We start from the raw sequence: 19,398 nt of genomic DNA on the forward strand, positions 1-19,398 counted from the left end.
CTGGGCCTTCGAAATCAAACACCATCACACCTTCACCGATGCAATTGCATAGTTATTCTCCTATGCATGATGATGTTCAAGCATCGCCGTCTCAACTTGTGCCAAATCATCTTGAAACTATTGTCAATAACGAATTGTGTGTATATGATGTGTATACAAATGATGAGGCCAAGAGCGGAGAGAAGGAAGATGGACTTCTAAACATGGATGGTGAACCTGCACACATGGAAGTTGGCGAGCCCCTGGTTAGAACTCATGTACCTTGGTTCAGTTAGGTAAACGAGAACTATGAAGTTGATCAGTATTGGGGGGCTGAATCGGGTAGCCATACATCGTTTGTTCCCGGGGGAGAATTTGAGAAAAGCATGTATTTTGAAAGTAAGAAACTGCTTCAAGAAAGGGTGAAGATGTATTCTATACAGAAGAATCAATTCTACACCACAGTGACATCGAATGAGAGTGTTCTTCATTTGCGGTGCAAGAAGAAATATGGTTGGATGCTACGGGGTACCAAATCAAGTGAGCACTCGCGTGGCTTTACCCTGGTCACATACAAAGGCCCGCACCGGGAGAACTATGTCACTGAAGTATTATCTACTGATCACCCACACTTGGATTCATCCATAATATCATAGTATATGAAGTCCTTTGTGCGAAAAGATCCGTCCTTGAAAGTTGAATTCATACAGGAACTCATCTCCAAGCAATTTCATTTCGATGTTCCGTATCGAAGAGCATGGTATGCCAAGGAGAAAGCTATAGCTGAAATATTTGGGGATTGGAAGAGTTCTTACGGCAGACTTCCGCACTTCATGCAAGCACTGAAACAGTCAAACTCGGGAACCGTTGTCGTATGGAAACACAAAGCTCTGGTGGATGGTGTATACTACAGCAACATGGAAGTGTTTAAACGAGTGTTTCGGGCCTTCGGTCCTTGTATCGACAGTTTTAAACATTGTATGTCTGTTATCTGTATCGATGGGATGCACTTGTACGGGAAGTATAAAGGAACATTGCTGGTTGCTACAAGTGTGGATGCAAGCTTCCAAGTATTTCCGCTAGCATTTGCGTTGAAGGGGAAAACACTTCCAGCTGGTCTTGGTTCCTAGGCTGCACTCGGGTTCATGTCACGCAATGAGATGGCCTCTGTGTTATATCTGATCGACATCCTGGGATCATTGCAGCAATGAATGATCCTAACGCACTACTAGAAAACAGTCAATGAATGACGGAAAAAATCCGTTGGAAAACCCTGAAATTCCGTCGGAAAGCACCGTCGCATTACACTTTGTAGGAATTTCGCGATATTCCGTCGGAAAGGTCTATTCCAACGGATTATGTTCTGTCAGGGCTTTTGTTGACTTTAAGTAAAAATCCGTCGGTGGGGGAGATGTTCCGACGGAATTTTCCGTCGGAGGAGGTACATTCCGACGAAAAATTCCGTCGGAAAAGTAAATAAAAAAAATAAAAAAAAGCACCACTTTCCCCACCCAGATCCACCCCCGCCACCAACCCACCCTCTGCCCCCCTACCCACCCATACCCCCCTGCCCCCATAATAACCCATGACTGCCCACCCACACCACCAGTCCCCCTAACCCATACCCCTAGCCCACACCACAAGCACCAGCCCAGATTCACCTCGCCACCCACTCCACCTCGCCACCCCCACAACACAGATCTACCAAGTCCTTCCCACCACCACCACAACAAACCAAATCGAAAAAAACGAAAAAAAATCCGAAAAAAATCCGAAACAATAACCAAAAAATTGAAATAAACAATTTATAAACTTACATTACAATTTCATTACAAAATTACCAAAAAATCGAAAAAAATAATTTATAAACTTACATTACCAAAAAATCGAAAAACCAGATCTAAAAACGTACATTGCAAAATTTATAAACTTACATTACAATTTCATCAAAAATATAATTATAATCATAAATTTTGTGAAAAATAAACCTAGATCTACAAACTAACCAATATTTAACCTATATTTTCGGCCTTCTACGGTGCTTGACGGTGGACGACCGGTGAACGGTGCTCCCACGATGCTGACGATGCTTGACAGTGCTCGATCTACCTGTTGCGGTTGTGTTTGTAGATGTTAAAGGAGAAGAGGAGAGGAGAGAGAAAGAGAAAGGGGAAAGAGAAGAGGAGAAGAGGCGGTGAGGGAAAGATGCGAGGAGAGAGAAAAAGAAAGGGGGAAAAGAAGTGGAGCAGAGAAAGGGGGAAAGGAAGAAGACGAACAGAGATGAGGAAAGAAGAGGAAACAGAAAGAAAAGAGAAAGAGAAGAGGAAAGAGAAAGAAAAGGCTTCGGGAAAAGAGAGGAGGAAAGATAAAAAGAAAAAGAAGAGAGAGAGAATAGAGAAAAAGATCCGGTTTTTTTTTTTTTTTTATATTTAGTTTTTTTCTTTTTTTTTAATAGTCATAATTCCGTCGGAAATGCATAAAATCCATCGGAAAGGTAAATTTCCGACGGAATATTCCGTCGAAAATTTTCGAAGGATTTTATTTCCGTCGGAAAATAACTGTTTCGACAGAATAATCCGTCGGAAATTTCCGACGGATTTTATTTCCATCGAAAAATTAAGTTTCCGACGGAATATTCCGTCGGAGATCCCAAAATTCCAACGGATTTGTATTCCGTAGGAAATCCGTCGTAAATTTCCAACGGAATTAAAATCCGTCGGAATCTACGACGGAAAAACATGTCCGTCGGAAATGGCCCGTCGTAAATTGGCCTATTTCTAGTAGTGACGTTTGATTCACCGAGCCGCGAGCCTATCACAGGTTTTGTGTTCGCCACATAGCTTCTTACTTGAAAACTCACGTGAGAAGCAACGACATGAGAGATATGTTCAAGGCTGCGGCGTACCAAAGGTAGGAAAGAAAACTTTAAGCTGATTTGTGTTTCATCGGTGAGGCTTGTACCAAGGCCATGGAGTACATTGTTCAAGTCCCGTTCACTATGTGGTCTCTCTTTCACGACGTTGGTCGCATATATGGGATATGTACTACAAACTTCTCTGAAACATTTAACAATGTGTTGAAGGGAGCTCGGTTTCTACCGGTCATGTCCCTTGTCGAGTTAACTTTCCACAGAGTTAACAGGTATTTCACTTTGAGAAGGGAGTCTTCTGAGGCAAGGTCTGAACAGGGACTTGCATACCCCCCCAAGATCACTGCCATTCCGGAGAAGAACACCGCAAAAGCCAGATATCACAGAGTGGATGCGTATAATCACCGATTGCATATTTACCAAGTTACAACAGAAAGGGGAGAACGACTTGGTAGTAAAGGAGGCCATAAACATAATATTAATTTTCAGTTGAGAACGTGTACATGCAACAAACCAAAGATATTCCACCTCCCCTGTTCTCATGTTCTAGTAGTCTGTGCGACGTATTCACTATTAGAGCGGTCGTGGGTGGATCTTGTGATGCAATCGGAGGCCTCCATAAACCTCACTTACTTCGATTTTGTCTTATACTACTACCCTAAACATTTAAAATGAGGGTCACCGTTGCCCTCGGTATATGTAGCATAGTTTTATTTTCGATTCAAATGTTGTTACTCATACAACTACAAGGTTCAAATAACTTTTAAATAATACACCATACTACTTTGTAAAAGATTGTAAATGTTCGTTTTTTTTATATGAACATAATCTACTACTCCATATTATTCATCATTACTCTTATTGTATCCGTTTTATCTATATCCTTATCTGTATCCATTTTAATGCAACCTAACATATAATAAAAAAAATTTAAAGCACAATTAAATATATTTATATTCACACTTTTCCATTGATAATTTTTACAAATTCTAACAAAAAAATTCACTAAGTAGTGATTAATATTTTTTAAAAAAAAAGGAAAAAAGCAAAAGTAGAGTCTGAAAAGGGTGTCTTGTTGCCCAAGTTCTGAAAAAGCATTTCGATTAACACCGGAGACGAACCCCCTTCATCTCTCCCAACACTCACTCGATCAACTTCCATTTTCAGAGGAGAGAGAAAGTGAACCAAACTCAGTTAAACAACAAACACAACAATGGCGAGATACGACAGAGCTATTACAGTCTTCTCACCTGACGGCCATCTCTTTCAAGTCGAATACGCGCTTGAAGCCGTTCGTAAGGGTAACGCTGCCGTCGGTGTTCGTGGTACCGATACTGTTGTTCTTGGGGTTGAGAAGAAATCTGCTGCTAAACTTCAAGATTCCAGGTTTTCTTTTGCTTTCTCTTTTTTTTAATTTGTCGATTTTGATTGTTTTTGGCTTTAGGGTTTGAGATTTGTGGGGGAAGGGGGTGATTTAGGGTTTAAGCTTTGATTTATGTTATTTCAGATTTATGACCTAATTTTGGGAAATTTACGAGTCTAATTAACTATTGTTGCTAGGTTTTGTGATTTTGATTGCTTAATTTTGGGGAAATGTTTTTATGTTTAATTTCAAAATTGTTGTGTCATCGGATGTTTTCAATGTATCGTAGCAATGAGAATCTTCCTGATTAGGTTAACTTGATTGATTGTACATGAATTGATGAACAATTGTAATCTGTAATTGAGGAAGATCTTTTCTTAGGTTTTGTTTGAGTAATTTGGATTGTTTGAGGGAGAAAGGCAACAACTTGGTAAGACACATGTACTGATGTATTCTTGTATCTTTGTTGGTGTTAAGCACGGAATCACGGGTGCCAAGCATATTGATCATTATAGAGCTCATTTCATGGATGTGGAGTGATCCGAATGTATGACTTTGATTTCATGTATGTTTGTGTCTTCGTTTGTGGTAAGAATTGAATCACTGGTATCTTGAATATCAAGAAGTCACTATAGAGCTTTGTTCCATGGATGGTGGAATGATTCGATTGAATACATTTGAATGGATTTTGATGGGGTAGTTAGCAGGTTAAAGTTGTATTATGTGCAATGGGCTCTCATAGAAGGCAAAAAAATCTGAATCATGAAATACTCAATTTTGTATACTACGTACATTATGACTAATATGCTCCAGCTATTGGCTTTCTTGCCTTCCATTTGAATATATTGTCCGATTCACTTCATTTTCTTGTGCATTTTGCCTCTTGTTGTGTGATCAAAGCCTCAAAGGCAATAAAGCTTTAGTTTATCAGAGTATTGCCTCTTAGAGGGCGTTTGGTATGAATATTGAAAACGGAGTGGAAAGGAAACAAATAAGAGGAAGGAAATGAATCATTTAACTCCTACCTTATTTGTTTGGTTTAACCATGTAAAGGTATCACTTAAGCCTAACTCCCTTTCTTTTTGTTTGAGGAGTGTAAGGGTAATTGTTACCTTAGGTTTTACCGAGGTAACAAATACGTGGAAACCGTGGTAATTGTTAACCAAATCTTCTAATCAAACACTTGGTAATGGTTATAGTTAAATTAAAATCATTCCCAACTCATAGATAATTCTTACCAACATGCTCTTAATGTCATCATGTCTGGCCTTCTCCAGTGTTTATGTTCTTTACTCACTGTAATTGTTCTAGTATCATATATCAGGTCTCTGTTTCTTCTTTTTTTCGTGTTGAAAGTGCGAGAGGCATGACTTTACGCCTTCTGTGTTATACATAAAACACTGTGTTTCTCTCATTTGCAGGTCGGTCAGAAAAATTGTAAACCTCGACGATCATATTGCTTTAGCTTGTGCTGGGCTCAAAGCAGATGCTCGTGTTCTAATAAACAGGGCACGTATTGAATGTCAAAGCCACAAGCTGACCTTGGAAGATCCAGTAACAGTTGAGTATATAACTCGTTACATTGCTGGACTTCAGCAGAAGTATACCCAAAGTGGTGGTGTTAGACCATTTGGGCTGTCCACTTTGATTGTGGGATTCGACCCACACACTAATGTACCAGCACTGTACCAGACAGATCCATCTGGCACCTTTTCAGCTTGGAAGGCTAATGCAACTGGAAGAAACTCTAACTCAATAAGAGAGTTTCTAGAGAAGAATTATAAAGAAACATCTGGGCAAGAAACTGTCAAGCTGGCTATTCGTGCATTGCTTGAAGTAAGTTGTCTTGGAATTCTATGTTTATTTTAAAGTAGTGACATTATTATGAACTTCAACTGGTAAGATCTTGCTTCATCTTAGCTGTAAAATCCTTATATCTATGTGCCCCATCACCTAGAGGTATTCCTCTTTGAACATATCTGTCAATATTTGGTAAAGCTGCCCAAAATGTCATGGTTTGACTTATAATTTGGGGAACTGACGTGTGATGATTACAGTTTGATCACTACATTCTTAATCCTTAGAGCATGTTTTGATTCAATTAGTTAAGACTGTTGTAAATACTCATACTTTGAAATTGGTAGTTCTGAAGCCTGGCCTTGATGTTGTACATTGTTTAGACATTGCAGCTTTGCTACTATCTTGTACAATCTGTCTGAAGTTTTGAAGGTGGATGTGATAATTGATACGAATATATGCTTTTGAGTCTGGAGGTCTGTATCATTGCTTCCATATTAGCGACTGACTTTGTTCAAAAAATTTCTCAGGTGGTTGAAAGTGGAGGAAAGAACTTGGAAGTTGCTGTGATGACGAAAAAAGGTTTGCATCAGCTTGAGGAATCTGAGATTGATGCCATAGTTGCAGAGATTGAAGAAGAAAAGGCAGCAGCTGAGGCTGCAAAAAAGGGTCCTTCTAGTTCTTAACTTGCAGACTTATGAATTAGGCTGTTCCTTTCAAGTCTTAATCTATTCCAATTTCTGCTTCTTGTTTAGCTCTGAACTTCTAAAGTGTTGACGAGTCAGACTTGGATTTCATGTATGTGCTGCTAGCTTGGCTTATTAGGCCCGTGATATTATCTGAAAAGCCATCAATCAGTGGTAGATTTGTTGAATCTTTTGGTATTTTGCTTCATTATGACCTTAGTAAAAGTACCTTCTTGACTCTGGCAATTATTTTTAGTTTCGATTAATTGGATGGTGTGAACCGTGAAGGTCAGTGCGAGTGTGCGATGATGAATTTTTGCATAGTTGGGTACTACTATTTGCATAGCCAATTACACAATGATGGACACTTTTATTCAACTAGAGAGGAAAGAATGGCTCCAATGTTTGTCTTGGTCTTTTTATTGTTGCTACTTCATTTAGAATTACATGCTCTATGCTCAGTACAATATTTTTCCTTGGTTAATCTAGAAAAGTATCCTTCCAAATTTTCGAACTGTAAAACATACAAGGATTCATTAATTCGTTTGCAGGTATATTATAAAAATCACCTTTTTTTCATAGCCGAGTATTCTAAATGGCCAAATGGGTATTTCATATGCATGGATAAATGAATTGTTAACAAAAAAAAAGAAAAAAAAAAGAAGTTGATTTCGATTGTTATGAAAACAAAACTAAATTAGTTTTTTTTTTTTTTTTTTTTTTTTGAGAACCAACAGGGAATATTATTAAAGAAGATTAATTCCCGCTAAAGTTAATAGACTTTGAGGAAAAGGACCGAGACAAACAAATTCATCACAATTTCTAGTATCCCACCTAGCTACCATATGAGCTAAGGTGTTCCTCGCCCGATTAACATGACAACGGCAAAAAAAAATCAAAATCCGAAGAACTAGCTACAATATCATCAATTAAAAGAAAAAGGATTAATACCGTTTTTTAATCCCAACTTTTACCAATTTAGTTTCATTAATTTCAACTTTGGATTGTTCCTCAATAATCCCAACTTTAAGGTGATCTATCTTTCTTCAATCCCAAAAACCGGTTACCGGTTGAATGGGTTAATTTTTTATTTTTTTTGTTAAAGTGACATGTGTCGCAAATTTATTGGTTAAAAAAAAAAAATAAAACCAAAAAAAAAAATTAAGAGAAAAAAAAAATCAAAGCCCCTAGCCCCTCTTTTACGGCCTAAATGACCACCCTGCGCCGCTGTCTACAGCCCACCCCTTCCCCTTCCCATCCCCACCTCTCCTTCCCCGGCAACCTAACCCACCATCACCACCGCCATACTCGCCATAATACCCACCACCTACAAACCCACGAAATCCCACAAAATCCACCATCACCACCGCCGTAATCGCCATAAAACCAACAACATCCCACAAATTAGTGGCTGGTGTTGGTCGCGGTTATTAAGGGGGCTCTGCGGTGTAGTGTTAGTGACAATTGGTGTCGATGTTGTTGTAATTGGTTGTAGTGTGAGAGAGATGCGAGGGAGCAGTGGTTAAGTAAGGGAGATGCGGTTGTCGGGGTAGAGTGAGGGAGATGCGGCGCTGCTGGTTGCGAGGGAGACTCGGGGTTTGTGAGTGTTGTTACTGTTGTGGTTAGTGGGTCTGGTGGCGAGGGTTTGTGGTGGTTGGTGTTTTGGGTGGTGGCGAGGGTTTCGCGGTGTTCTGGGAGTTTAAGGGTGGCACTGGGGTGCGAATTGCTGCGATTTGTAGGGCTGTGTGGGTGGCGACTGATTGGTGGTGGAGAGTTGCGATGTTTGGTGATTTCGGAGGTGCAAATGGAGTGGGCGGTGGTAGTGGAGGTTAGGGTGGGATTAATTAGATGGTGGTTTCCGGTGGGGGCTAAGGAGGAGGCGGTGGGGTTGCGGTGGGATGGAGGTGGCTGGCTGGTTTTTGTGATTTTTGGTTTCTTTTTGTTTTTTATTTTATTTTTTTTTTTAATTTTTGGACCAATCAGGACTTGACATGTGTCAAGTGACCTAGTACAACAGGTTAAGAAACCGGTTGGGTACGAGGAATGATAGGCCATATCAAAGTTGGGATTATTGAGGAGTAATCCAAAGTTGCGATTAATAAAAATAAATTGGTCAAAGTTGGGATTAAAAAATGGTATTAATCCAAAGAAAAAAATGAGGAGAACCCAACAGCCTTTTGTTTAACGCCCAAGACCACCTTCAAAGCATCACTTTCAACTTCCACCTTCGAGTAGCCCAGCCTCTTTGCAATACTTAAACCAAACACCATTGCAGCAGCTTCTACCTCATCAACAGACCATTTTGCCCTTCCCCTTCTAACTGCAGCAGCAAGAATGCTTCCTTGGTCATCTCTGAGCACCACACCTATCTGAAACTCGTTGCCCACCCTTGCATCACAATTTATTTTTGTAACACCCGAGGTTGGGCAATGCCATGACTTATTCCTAGATGGAGCAGCATGAACCACCTGAGGTAGACTTTAACAGCATAAGTGTTGTAATCTTGGACCAGCTTTGACATCCCAATAGCTACTGCAACAGGATCAAAAGGCTCGTTGTCAAATGTTGCCTTGTTTCTGCAGTGCCACACTGCCCAGCAAAGAGAGGTCATAACAGTCAGCTCATCCTTCGAGACCCTATCACACAACCACAGTTGCCTTGCAGTGAAACTCTCACTTGGGGCTTGGTCAAGTAAATTCGTGAAATTGCTTGTTGCCCATATATCTTTAGCAGCAGAACACTCAAAGATAGCGTGGATAATAGACTCATCGCCATTACCACAAATTGAACAACTTTTATCATCAAGCAAATGGCGATAGACAAGTCTTTCTCGGACTGCAAGGAAGCCCTTGCAAGCTCTCCAAAAGAAATGTCGGAGCTTAGGCGGGGTATTCAAATTCCAGATTATCTTCCACACCTTATCCCACGTATCTCCATTGTCAAAATATCCACCATTTTTGCTGAGCCAATACCCAAAGCAAACACTATACTCTCCATTTTTACTCGGCCACCAGAACATAGTATCACTCGGACATCTATGTGACAGGGGAATTAACAAAACAAGTGCACATTCTTCAGTAATAAAGGTGTCGTTCACTGCTTCAATATTCCAGGAATTACAAGAGTGGTCAATCAAATCAATAACTCTTAGTTCCATATCACTGTCCACCGACGGAGTTGGAACCAGAGATGAAGTATTGCCCGGTAACCAAGCATCACTCCACACGTTAATTGCACTCCCACTACCTAATCTCCATTTCAAGCAACAAAGATTTAGCGCCCCACATACTTCGCCAAGCATAACTAGGATCAGAATCCACATTTGCTTCCAAAACATCACAGCTCTTAAAATACTTCGCTTTAAGAACTGAGTGCAACAGAGACCCCGTATTATGGTGAAGGCGCCAGAATTGTTTAGCGAGCAACACTTGATAGAAGCAACGGAGGTCACTGAATCCCATTCCCCCTTTACCCTTAGGTTGACATAGGAGGTCCCATCTTTGCCAATGCATCTTCCTAGTGGTGTCATTCGAACCCCACCAAAAATTTGCAAAAAGAGAGTGAAAATCATCGATCAGAGTGTCAAGGATTTTGAATATACCCATCATATACGTTGGAATTGACTGAGCCACAACTCTGATAAGTATCTCCTTCCCTGGTTTAAAAAGCAATTTATCCTTCCACCCTTGGAGTTTCTTCCATAACCTTTCTTTCAGCCCTGCAAAAATCACCTTTTTAGATCTGCGAATGATAGTAGGAAGGCCCAAGTATTTTTCATGTTTTTCCACCTCCTGAACTCCTAAAATCTCAATAATTTCCTCCCTCCGAACAGTATTAACTTTTTTGCTAAAAGTGACCTCGGTCTTGCTTAGGTTAACTTTCTGACCTGATGCCCTCTCATACTTGCTGATAATGTTAGCTATATAACGGAACATTGTTGCACATTCGCTCTAGCAAAAAGAATACTGTTATCGGCAAAAAATAAATGTGAGCTCTGGCCCCCCCTACATATCCTACTACCATGAATGAGGTTATTTGTAGCAGCTTTGTTCAATAAATTTGAAAAAGCATCTGCGCAGAGTAGGAATAAGTACGGAGATATTGGGTCACCTTGTCTCAACCCTCTAAACGGAGTGACAGAACCCAAAATGTGGCCATTAATTTTAAAAGAAAAATTGACTTTTATAATATTCAAATACATATAATTTGTGTAAATCGTTAGTATTAAACAAATATATTATTTTTTTACTATAAAAGTCAAAATTTAGCAAATAAAAATACAAAGTACAAAGTAGTACAAATTTTGAGCCTTGTTTGGTTGGATGTAGGAAGTAGAAATTCCCAAAAAATCTCAATTTCTATAAAATTGTATTTCTTAGGAATTCCCAAAAATTGTTTGATTGGATGTAGGAATTTCCACTTTTCATAGGAAGTTCCATTTACCTAGGGGGGGGGGGGGACCGGGGACTAGGTAAGTTAATTCCTCCATTTTGTGGGAAGTAGAACTTCCTAGGAGATCCCAATTCCTACATTATTATCAACCAAACAAGTATGCATATATTCATTTCCTTTGGAAATCAAACTTCTCATGAATTTGTTTGTCAACCAAACAAAGCCTTGAAAAGGAGGGCTAGAGGGGAATTGTTGGAGTATTTTGTTGGGGTTTAATAGAAAATTTTGTATATCACAACCAAGTGGTTTTGGTATCAAATCTCACTGTAAGCACTTCGGAATGGAGATTCCTTTACCCTTCACTACTCTCAAAGCAGTGGCGGATCTTGGCCGAAAATATTAGAGGGGCCGCAATTTAAATATTTAACCTCTTGCTCAAAACTATACTATATCCCAATATTTTATAAGTAAATATAGGTTATTTTAGTTCGTTAACTAATTAATTGCAATAATTTACGGAGGGCCGGGTCCCGAATGGCCCCGATGAAAGGTCCTCTCTATCCCAAAGTATCTAACCCGCTATCTCAAGCCGGAAAGACTTGTGAGAAGTTTCGACCGTTATAGCTCTTCACCTTACCAACCAATAAAACTAGGAGTGAAAGTAATATGGAATAAATCCGCAAACCGAACCGAATTAATAATTTGGATTGGATTTATTTACAATTCGGTTTGGTTCGGTTTGAGATTTTAAAAAAATTTGGATTGCGGATTGGTTTCGGTTTTGGGCTTAAAGAAACCAAAAACCGAAATTTAAAACTGAATTATTGCTCATAATCTTAAAAGCCCAATTCCGCAGCCCACTTTCCCCTTTATGTATAAACCTCTAAAAAAATCCCTAAATCTCTCTTCCCTTTCTCACGGCAAACCTAATCCCTAATTCTCAGTCAATCGCCGACCACCGCTCCTCCTCTAAGCACCGACCAGGCGACTAATGTTTAATTCCTTCGCTCTACCCTCACCAGCCTTTGCTTCTCCGCTACACGCTAACTGGCCTCCGCTCCATCATCACCGACCATGAAGAATCAATCGGAGTTGCGCTTCCCCTTCTACCCATTTCTCTTTCATCTTTCTTCTATGTATTTTTGGCAAATTGGTCTCCAAAGTAGTTTTTGTTGGCTAGAATTACTATTTAGTTGCGGTCTCTTGTCCAATAGCAAATAATTATGCATTTCTAGACTACTCCAATGCATAGTTATTTGTTAAATTAAATTCAAATTTTATTCTCGCAAATAATTAGTAATTTTTAATTGAATTTTCTGGGTATTGTCGATTTTTGGGTCTTGTTAACTTATTATTTGTTAAATTGTACAATCTTTAATTAAAAATTGCAAATCTACCGAAATTAAGCTAAAAAAATTCTGTTTATGGATTGGATTCGGTTTCTATATTAATAATTCGGTTCGGTTTGGATTGGACTGAATCCGTATTCGATTTGAATTTGGATTAAAAAATCAAAGACCGAATTTTTTCGATTGGATTCAGTTTGGACCATAATCCAAACCGAAAATCAAACTTTCACCCCTAAATAAAACAAAAAATAATACACGTAGGCATTTCGTGTTGAAATTACAAGTTCAGTGGATCCTTCTTGTTATTATGAGTAAATAAAATTAAAAAAAAAAAAATTAAATTGAAAAGCAGAAAAAGCTAACCGCTTGAAAATAAAAGAAAGATCACAAGGGAAAGATAGATCAAAGACAGAACGAGACATTTGAGTAAGAAGAAATATTCAATCTCAAGATGAAAGAGGATTACGAGGTTCAGTACTCAATCTTTCACTTTCCTTTTTATTTATGAATTTTTCGTTTCTGTAATTCAACTTAATCGCAATTATAATTAATTTAATAGTTCTTCTGAAACTGTTTTCAAAATCAAAACCCTAACTCTGCTCTGTAATCAATCTAGTCACTCTCATAATTCATTTTGTGAGCTAAATTATTTATTCACTTGTTTAATTGCAATTGTTTTCGTAATAATCGAATTTATTTCAATTTCAATTTTTTATTTTTGGGTAATTTGCAGACTGAAGAGAGAAAACAAGCTGCTGCAGATGTTTTGTTCAATTACTCCAAATTTGTGGCGGCCTGTATTGGTAATCGTGTTCGTCCCGGTGATTTGAGAATGCATCTTATGAAGGTAATCTATCAGATGATTAATCTATGTTTTGTTGTTTTTATTCCGTATTTTTGTATAAAGGGTGCCAAAAAGAGCAATGACGTAGTCGGGTTGATTTATCCTGACTGCGCCTTCTACGACTTTAACCAACTAAGCTAATTGACATCTATGTTGATTTCATTATTGCTTGCATATTTGTGTGTTTATTTTAATAGTCTATTAGATGTAAATTTGTATGCCATGAATTTTGTAGTATGAGGTATGACTCATTGGAGAGATAGATTATCATTCTTATCAACCATAAACGAAATCACTGGGAAAAAAGGGTTACCGGTACTTGTAGCTAATGCATTATCTTTATTTCAGGGGAAGTAAAGTAATTCTTGGCTTCAAGACAGATATTCTAATGTAAGACTATTTCGAGATTCATTTTTGTTCCGATTTCATTTCAAATCGAGCATATTGTGAGATAATTGGGGAAAGGTTGTTGCTATGCCATTTATATTTTGATTCTAAACAAAAAAGTATGCAATGTTGTCAAGTCCTGTTGAAGATGATATTGAACTAAATCACTTGAACTCGACTGCTAGTGTTAATAATGGGTGTTTGTTATCTGTCTTTATGAAAATTTTCTTTTTTTTGGTCTAAATGGAGTGTCAAGCTTCCATGCCCTTGTTTGAGTTTTGAGTGCTTGACAATGGAATTTAGATTAAATGAAGAGTTTGAGTAATATAGAAATTGGGTTCAAAGACATTTAGCAGATTTGTTGTCGTGATGTATCTTTTTGGTCCAAAAGGAATGTCAAGCTATACATGCCCTAGTTGGAGTTTTAAGTGATTGGCACTGCTATATAGGTTATGTGAAGAGTTTGAGCAATTTAGAAATTGTATTTGAAGACATCACAAAACTGACGTTCAATTCAAGTTGATACTCTATTCTTATTGAAACTGACTTATATTTACAAGAACTATTTGTTTTGCAGTGTTTTTTTTTTTAATACCAAATCCTAGTTTCCTTTTGTGGAATCATGCTTCTCTATGAAATGTCTTAATGATGTCAATGACAAGGATACATTTAGTGAAACTGTTGTTGATATGGAGGTGTTTAAGGAAGCAGTTTATATTATGAAGCGTTTATAAGCAAGGAAGCATGCCTGCCAACTTTGTGCAAATTAATTGACTTGCTGAAACGCCTGAAAGTGCTTGCTGAGTGGTTGTGAGCACTATTGAACTTAGATTTTAATAAAATTTTAGAAGTAGATTTATCTTATCACGGAACACGTGTAATTTTTCAAGTTTCTACTCTCCAGGAGATATCTGGAATACCAACATCTCTGAAGCGGGAGTCATTTCCAGTAACAGCTTCTCCTGATGCAATGGGGGAATCATCAAGTTCTGGTACAGCTAGACTCGATAAATCAGATAGCTTTCGTGCGCTATAAATCATGGGGCTGAAAGATATGGACCTATACGTGCACTAGGAACTGGTCATTGGTACATGCTATCTTTTGGTTTTGATTTCTTAGAGAAGACGGGGATATGTTTACATTTGATATGATTGTATCTCTGTCACAGGGCAGAAACATTATACTAGTATTATAGTTGTGATCTATGTGAAGTTTTTGTTGTTCTTGTACATGTCTACTATGAGGCTCGTGAATGTTGTGTCCAAATCTTGAAACTCTAGCTTTACAGAACTCGGGACAAAATACGTAATTAGTAAATGTACTTTTTTTTACCACCAAATCAAGTATTTTGTGAAATTTCATCCCTCTGAATTAAGCTGTCTCACTTTGTCACTGAATTTATACTTATTTTTTTTTTGAAGGAACGCTATGAATTTATACTTAATCATCATTGATATAATTAAGTCTGAATAACTGAATATCATACTAGTAGAGTATATACCATTTGTACTTTCTTCTTTTAATTCAAACTTGTAACGGAATTTTTCATACTTTGTTGCCCTAGAGTTGACATAATTTCACTTTGGTGCCTTGTTGTTTCACTATGTTTATTTTGATTTAACGTGTCAATCACTTAATAACACTAAAAACAGTAAAAGTATATCACGTAGTTGACTAGTTGTACTAGTGTATGATAAAGCTTAATTAAGTTTCGTCAAAGAAAAAGGACTATTTTTGTTAAAAGTAGTTCATTATATTGTGTTTAAATAATTAACGAATTCCATTAAAAAAAAAATACTCTCTGAGTCTTTTATTTACATGCATATTTTTCTTTTTGGGGGTTTCAAAATTACATGTCTATTTCTATTTAAAAAATGTATTTTTTGACAATATTTCCTTTTTTGATAAGTTGTCAAATTATTTTTTTTATTTTTTTTTTGTGTGTGTACTTTTGACATCATTTTAACACTTTCTCTCTCCATCTCTTCAATAATTACCAACTATATTTTCTTTCTCTCTATCTCTCTCTAACCCCACATGCATATTTGTACTTTCCAATTGTGATTTTTAAGTTCCTTAATTCCCATGTAAAATGAAAAGAAGGCATGTAAATAAGGGACGGAGGAGTAATAGCTAACGAACAAATTATGTTGAATGTTAAGACCGACAAGAGTCACAACTCACAAGACCACCCAGTTTTTTTTACTACATATGTTAGATTTGTGGAAATGATCTTATGTTGCACTATAAAAAATTTTACTTACACCCCCATGTAGGTAGCACTCTTTGCACCCCTTCTCATCATAATGACGTCATTTTATAATTTTTCGGTTTTGAATCACATTTAAAATGTTCAATTTTATATACGTAAATGTTTAATTTTATATCATTAAATATTCAATTTTGGTAATACGACGTGCTATACTCAAATTAGTATATGTTTTCCATTTTTATTTTTACACAGATTTTCTTATTTATTGGTCCTATTATTTTGTTAAATAATAGGCTTTGTTTGAAAAAATATCACTCAATATAGAATTTAAAATAATTACAATTAAATATCATTTTAAATTAATACATACTCATTGTTTCTTAAGCATAAAAGGGAACTATTTTACTTTTCAAATGTACATATGCTTAATTTTAAGAATAAAATTAAAAACAATTAAAAAAGTGCAAATCTTAAATTCAAAAATGTACGTATCAATATATCATATATGTGCCTTACAAAGTGAATTATTGGCTTGGCTCAGCCTCCTTTGAATAAAAAAAAAAAAATAAAAAAAAAATTGAATACATTTGGTATAAATAAAAAGTACATAGAATTATCGTCCTTGTGTATATAGTTGTACCCCCTTTTACTCTTATAATGTTTGTGCGTTTTCCTTGATACATATATTTTTCTCAATATACACTTAATCGTCTTCAACTTTTTTTTTTTATTTTTTTTTTATTGTCATGTGTAATAAGAGATCAAATTATTTTAAAGTAAAATGTAAGTATCAATCAAAATACACTATGAACAAAGCAGGATAATTAAATAAACATTTATAAAAACAAATTTGAACACATCACCATAAAATGAACATAGTTCAATATGAGAATGGACAAGTATTAATATCTAATGAACATCTTTCAACATACAAAATGAACATATACTAAAAGTCAAAAGAACATTTCAATACGAGAATGAACAAATATAAAATTTAAATTGAGCTTTTTTTAATATAATAACAAACAAGTATTAAAATTTGAAACAAATATCTTTTAATATGAGAACAAGTATAAAACTAAATTAATATATTTAGATATAAAAATAAATATTGTATTAGATTGCAAATGAACATCTTTCAATATGAGAATGAACATATAAAGCAAAGAAATGAATGAACATGTAACAAATTTAAATGAACATATATATATATTATTATGATAACGATTATAAATGAACATGAATTCCATCTAAAATGATTTTTTTTCCATCTAAAACGAACACTTACGATAGATTAAAATTTACTATTCAATTTTCGTCAAATAACACTTTTTAGTAACAAATTAAGTAATATAAATTGATGATTGATGCTTCACTTTCATAAATCAAATTGATAATTTGTCTTTAATTTTAATTATTATAATTTGAATATTTGTTGGCAATTATAACTTCAATATTTAATCTTCTACAAATGAACATAAGGTCTATCTAAAATGAACATTTACGATAGATTAAATGTACTAGCTAGTTGAAATTCTCCGAATAATAGTTTTTATTAAATTACGTTATAATTATGGAAAAATGTTGTAACATAATTCAATTAACATTAATTATAAGAATCACTTCCATTAAAAACTATGAGTTTTCACAAACTCTAATTGAAATTTCTTACTAGATATGTGAAGAATTCTAATGATTAACTATTAATTTGTGAATGACCATATACTAATATATAAATGAACATTTACCAAAATAAAAATGAACATTCATAAAAAAATAATTTTTCACTCCGAACTAAATTTACATTTCTATAATCCTACGAAGTAGATCATTTGTCCATAAAATTAGGCAATTACACTCTATTTTTATTTTGTCAAGTAATTTTATAAGCTAATTTAATAACACACACCACAAGTTAATTCCACTTAAAATAAAGTGTACCAAACATCGTTGTACCATAATCTATCACAAGAAATTATTATTATGATAAAAATTATAAGAAATCATGAACTACTACCGCTGAAATTTCATATTATTGAAGAATTAGGCAAATAAAAAGTTATTGTTTGAACTTTTTTTGAGTTAAGTATAACAATGGGGACTAAATTTTTAGTTTTTTCACCTTTTGAAACCTCACTCATTTTTTTTTCACCTTTTAAGACCTCTAGTTAACAATCCGGCAAACTAATTCTTGTTTAACTCACTGGAGCAAAAATAATCCCTTCATTGAATTTCAAAAAAAATAAAAATATAGTCCCTTCATTGAATAAATGTCAATTCCAAGACCATAGGTCCTTCAAATTCCTAAAAAATAACTGAAGGAAATTTAAGTACAATTTTTTAAACTGTTATTTATCCAAAAACTGAAGGATCTTTTATTTTTATTTTGTATACCGTATTAATTTATTAAAAATAAAATTACCAAGAAATATGGGGCCAGAGTGTATTTGCTTGGTAATTGAAAATAAATGCCGACAACAGGCAGACGGCTCGATGATTAAGTATCGTTGTCGTATCAAATTTATTATATAATTTAAGAGTCAGTTTAACGAGAATGCTCAAAATCCCTATTTCTCCAACTTAAATCCTATCAAATATAAATTTAATAAAAATGAAATACGTTTATAAATTAATTTTTAACCCAAGCTAGTATGAAAAAAAAAAAAAATTTATTAAGCAAATTTTTATTTTTGGTTAAACGTTTATAAATTTATTTTTAACCAAAGCTTATTTAAAAAATCAACCCAATTAATTTTTTAGAACCTCTTCACATCCACTGCATATCACTCTTGTAATAAGGGATAGAAAGATAATTACCATATTGAATGGTACATACATGCATAATAAACTTGGTGAGCAAGGCTTTCAATTAGTCATTTCTCGCTAATTACTGCTCTAAAAAATTATTAACGCTCAAAACATGGTGCATGCGAGAGAGATTTTCAAACAATTTTGAGTTTTCTGTTTTTTTTTTTTTTTGTTATTATTTGGAGGAAATTATTTTGTGCAAGTAATATAAATTATTAATACTCTAAATAAATTTGAGTATTTATTTTTAGCCTTAGTTTTTACAGATATTGATAGATCTATTATTCTATAATATTTGTGGTATTTTTAGCCTCACTTTTAGGGGGACTATCTTTTTTTATCATTTTAGGTTGGCTTTATAGGGGACTATCTTTTTTCTATATAAGAGACTATCTTTTAAGGTTGACTTTATAGAGGACTATCTTTTTTAACCAGGGGACTATTTTTTTAACTCACCCACAATTAATATTTAGCCGGAAAAGTCACTTGAGGTCCCAAAAGGTGAAAAAATAAAAGTGAGGTCCCAAAAGGTGAAAAAAGTAAAAAGATAGTCTCCATCTTTATACTTACTCACTTTTTTTCAAAAAATAAACAAAATCAACTTACAATTTGATTGTTAGTCATTCTTTTGTAGAAATTTTCTTCGATTTCGTCTCTTAAATCTAATGTTTTAGTATAGACCTAAGAGAATTCTGATTTTTTTTCAAGACA

General features: G+C 35.3%; 2 protein-coding genes across 2 annotated transcripts; both read left to right on the plus strand.

Annotated features, from left to right (window-relative positions):
- Positions 1-3,882: 3,882 nt before the first annotated feature.
- LOC110694725 (proteasome subunit alpha type-7) lies at positions 3,883-6,960 on the plus strand. Its single transcript, XM_021871901.1, has 3 exons — positions 3,883-4,234; positions 5,633-6,047; positions 6,539-6,960. The coding sequence occupies exons 1-3, from the start codon at positions 4,062-4,064 to the stop codon at positions 6,692-6,694; spliced, it is 744 nt and encodes a 247-aa protein (XP_021727593.1). The 5' UTR covers positions 3,883-4,061; the 3' UTR covers positions 6,695-6,960.
- A 5,013-nt stretch (positions 6,961-11,973) lies between these two features.
- LOC110694726 lies at positions 11,974-15,038 on the plus strand. The gene is made up of 3 exons (XM_021871902.1): positions 11,974-12,904; positions 13,169-13,282; positions 14,571-15,038. Exons 1-3 carry the CDS (start codon positions 12,887-12,889, stop codon positions 14,700-14,702), a joined length of 264 nt encoding a protein of 87 aa, XP_021727594.1. The 5' UTR covers positions 11,974-12,886; the 3' UTR covers positions 14,703-15,038.
- The last annotated feature ends 4,360 nt before the right edge of the window (positions 15,039-19,398 follow it).

This window comes from Chenopodium quinoa, unplaced genomic scaffold (assembly GCF_001683475.1).
Source record: "Chenopodium quinoa cultivar QQ74 unplaced genomic scaffold, ASM168347v1, whole genome shotgun sequence".
Classification (NCBI taxonomy): Eukaryota; Viridiplantae; Streptophyta; class Magnoliopsida; order Caryophyllales; family Amaranthaceae; genus Chenopodium; species Chenopodium quinoa.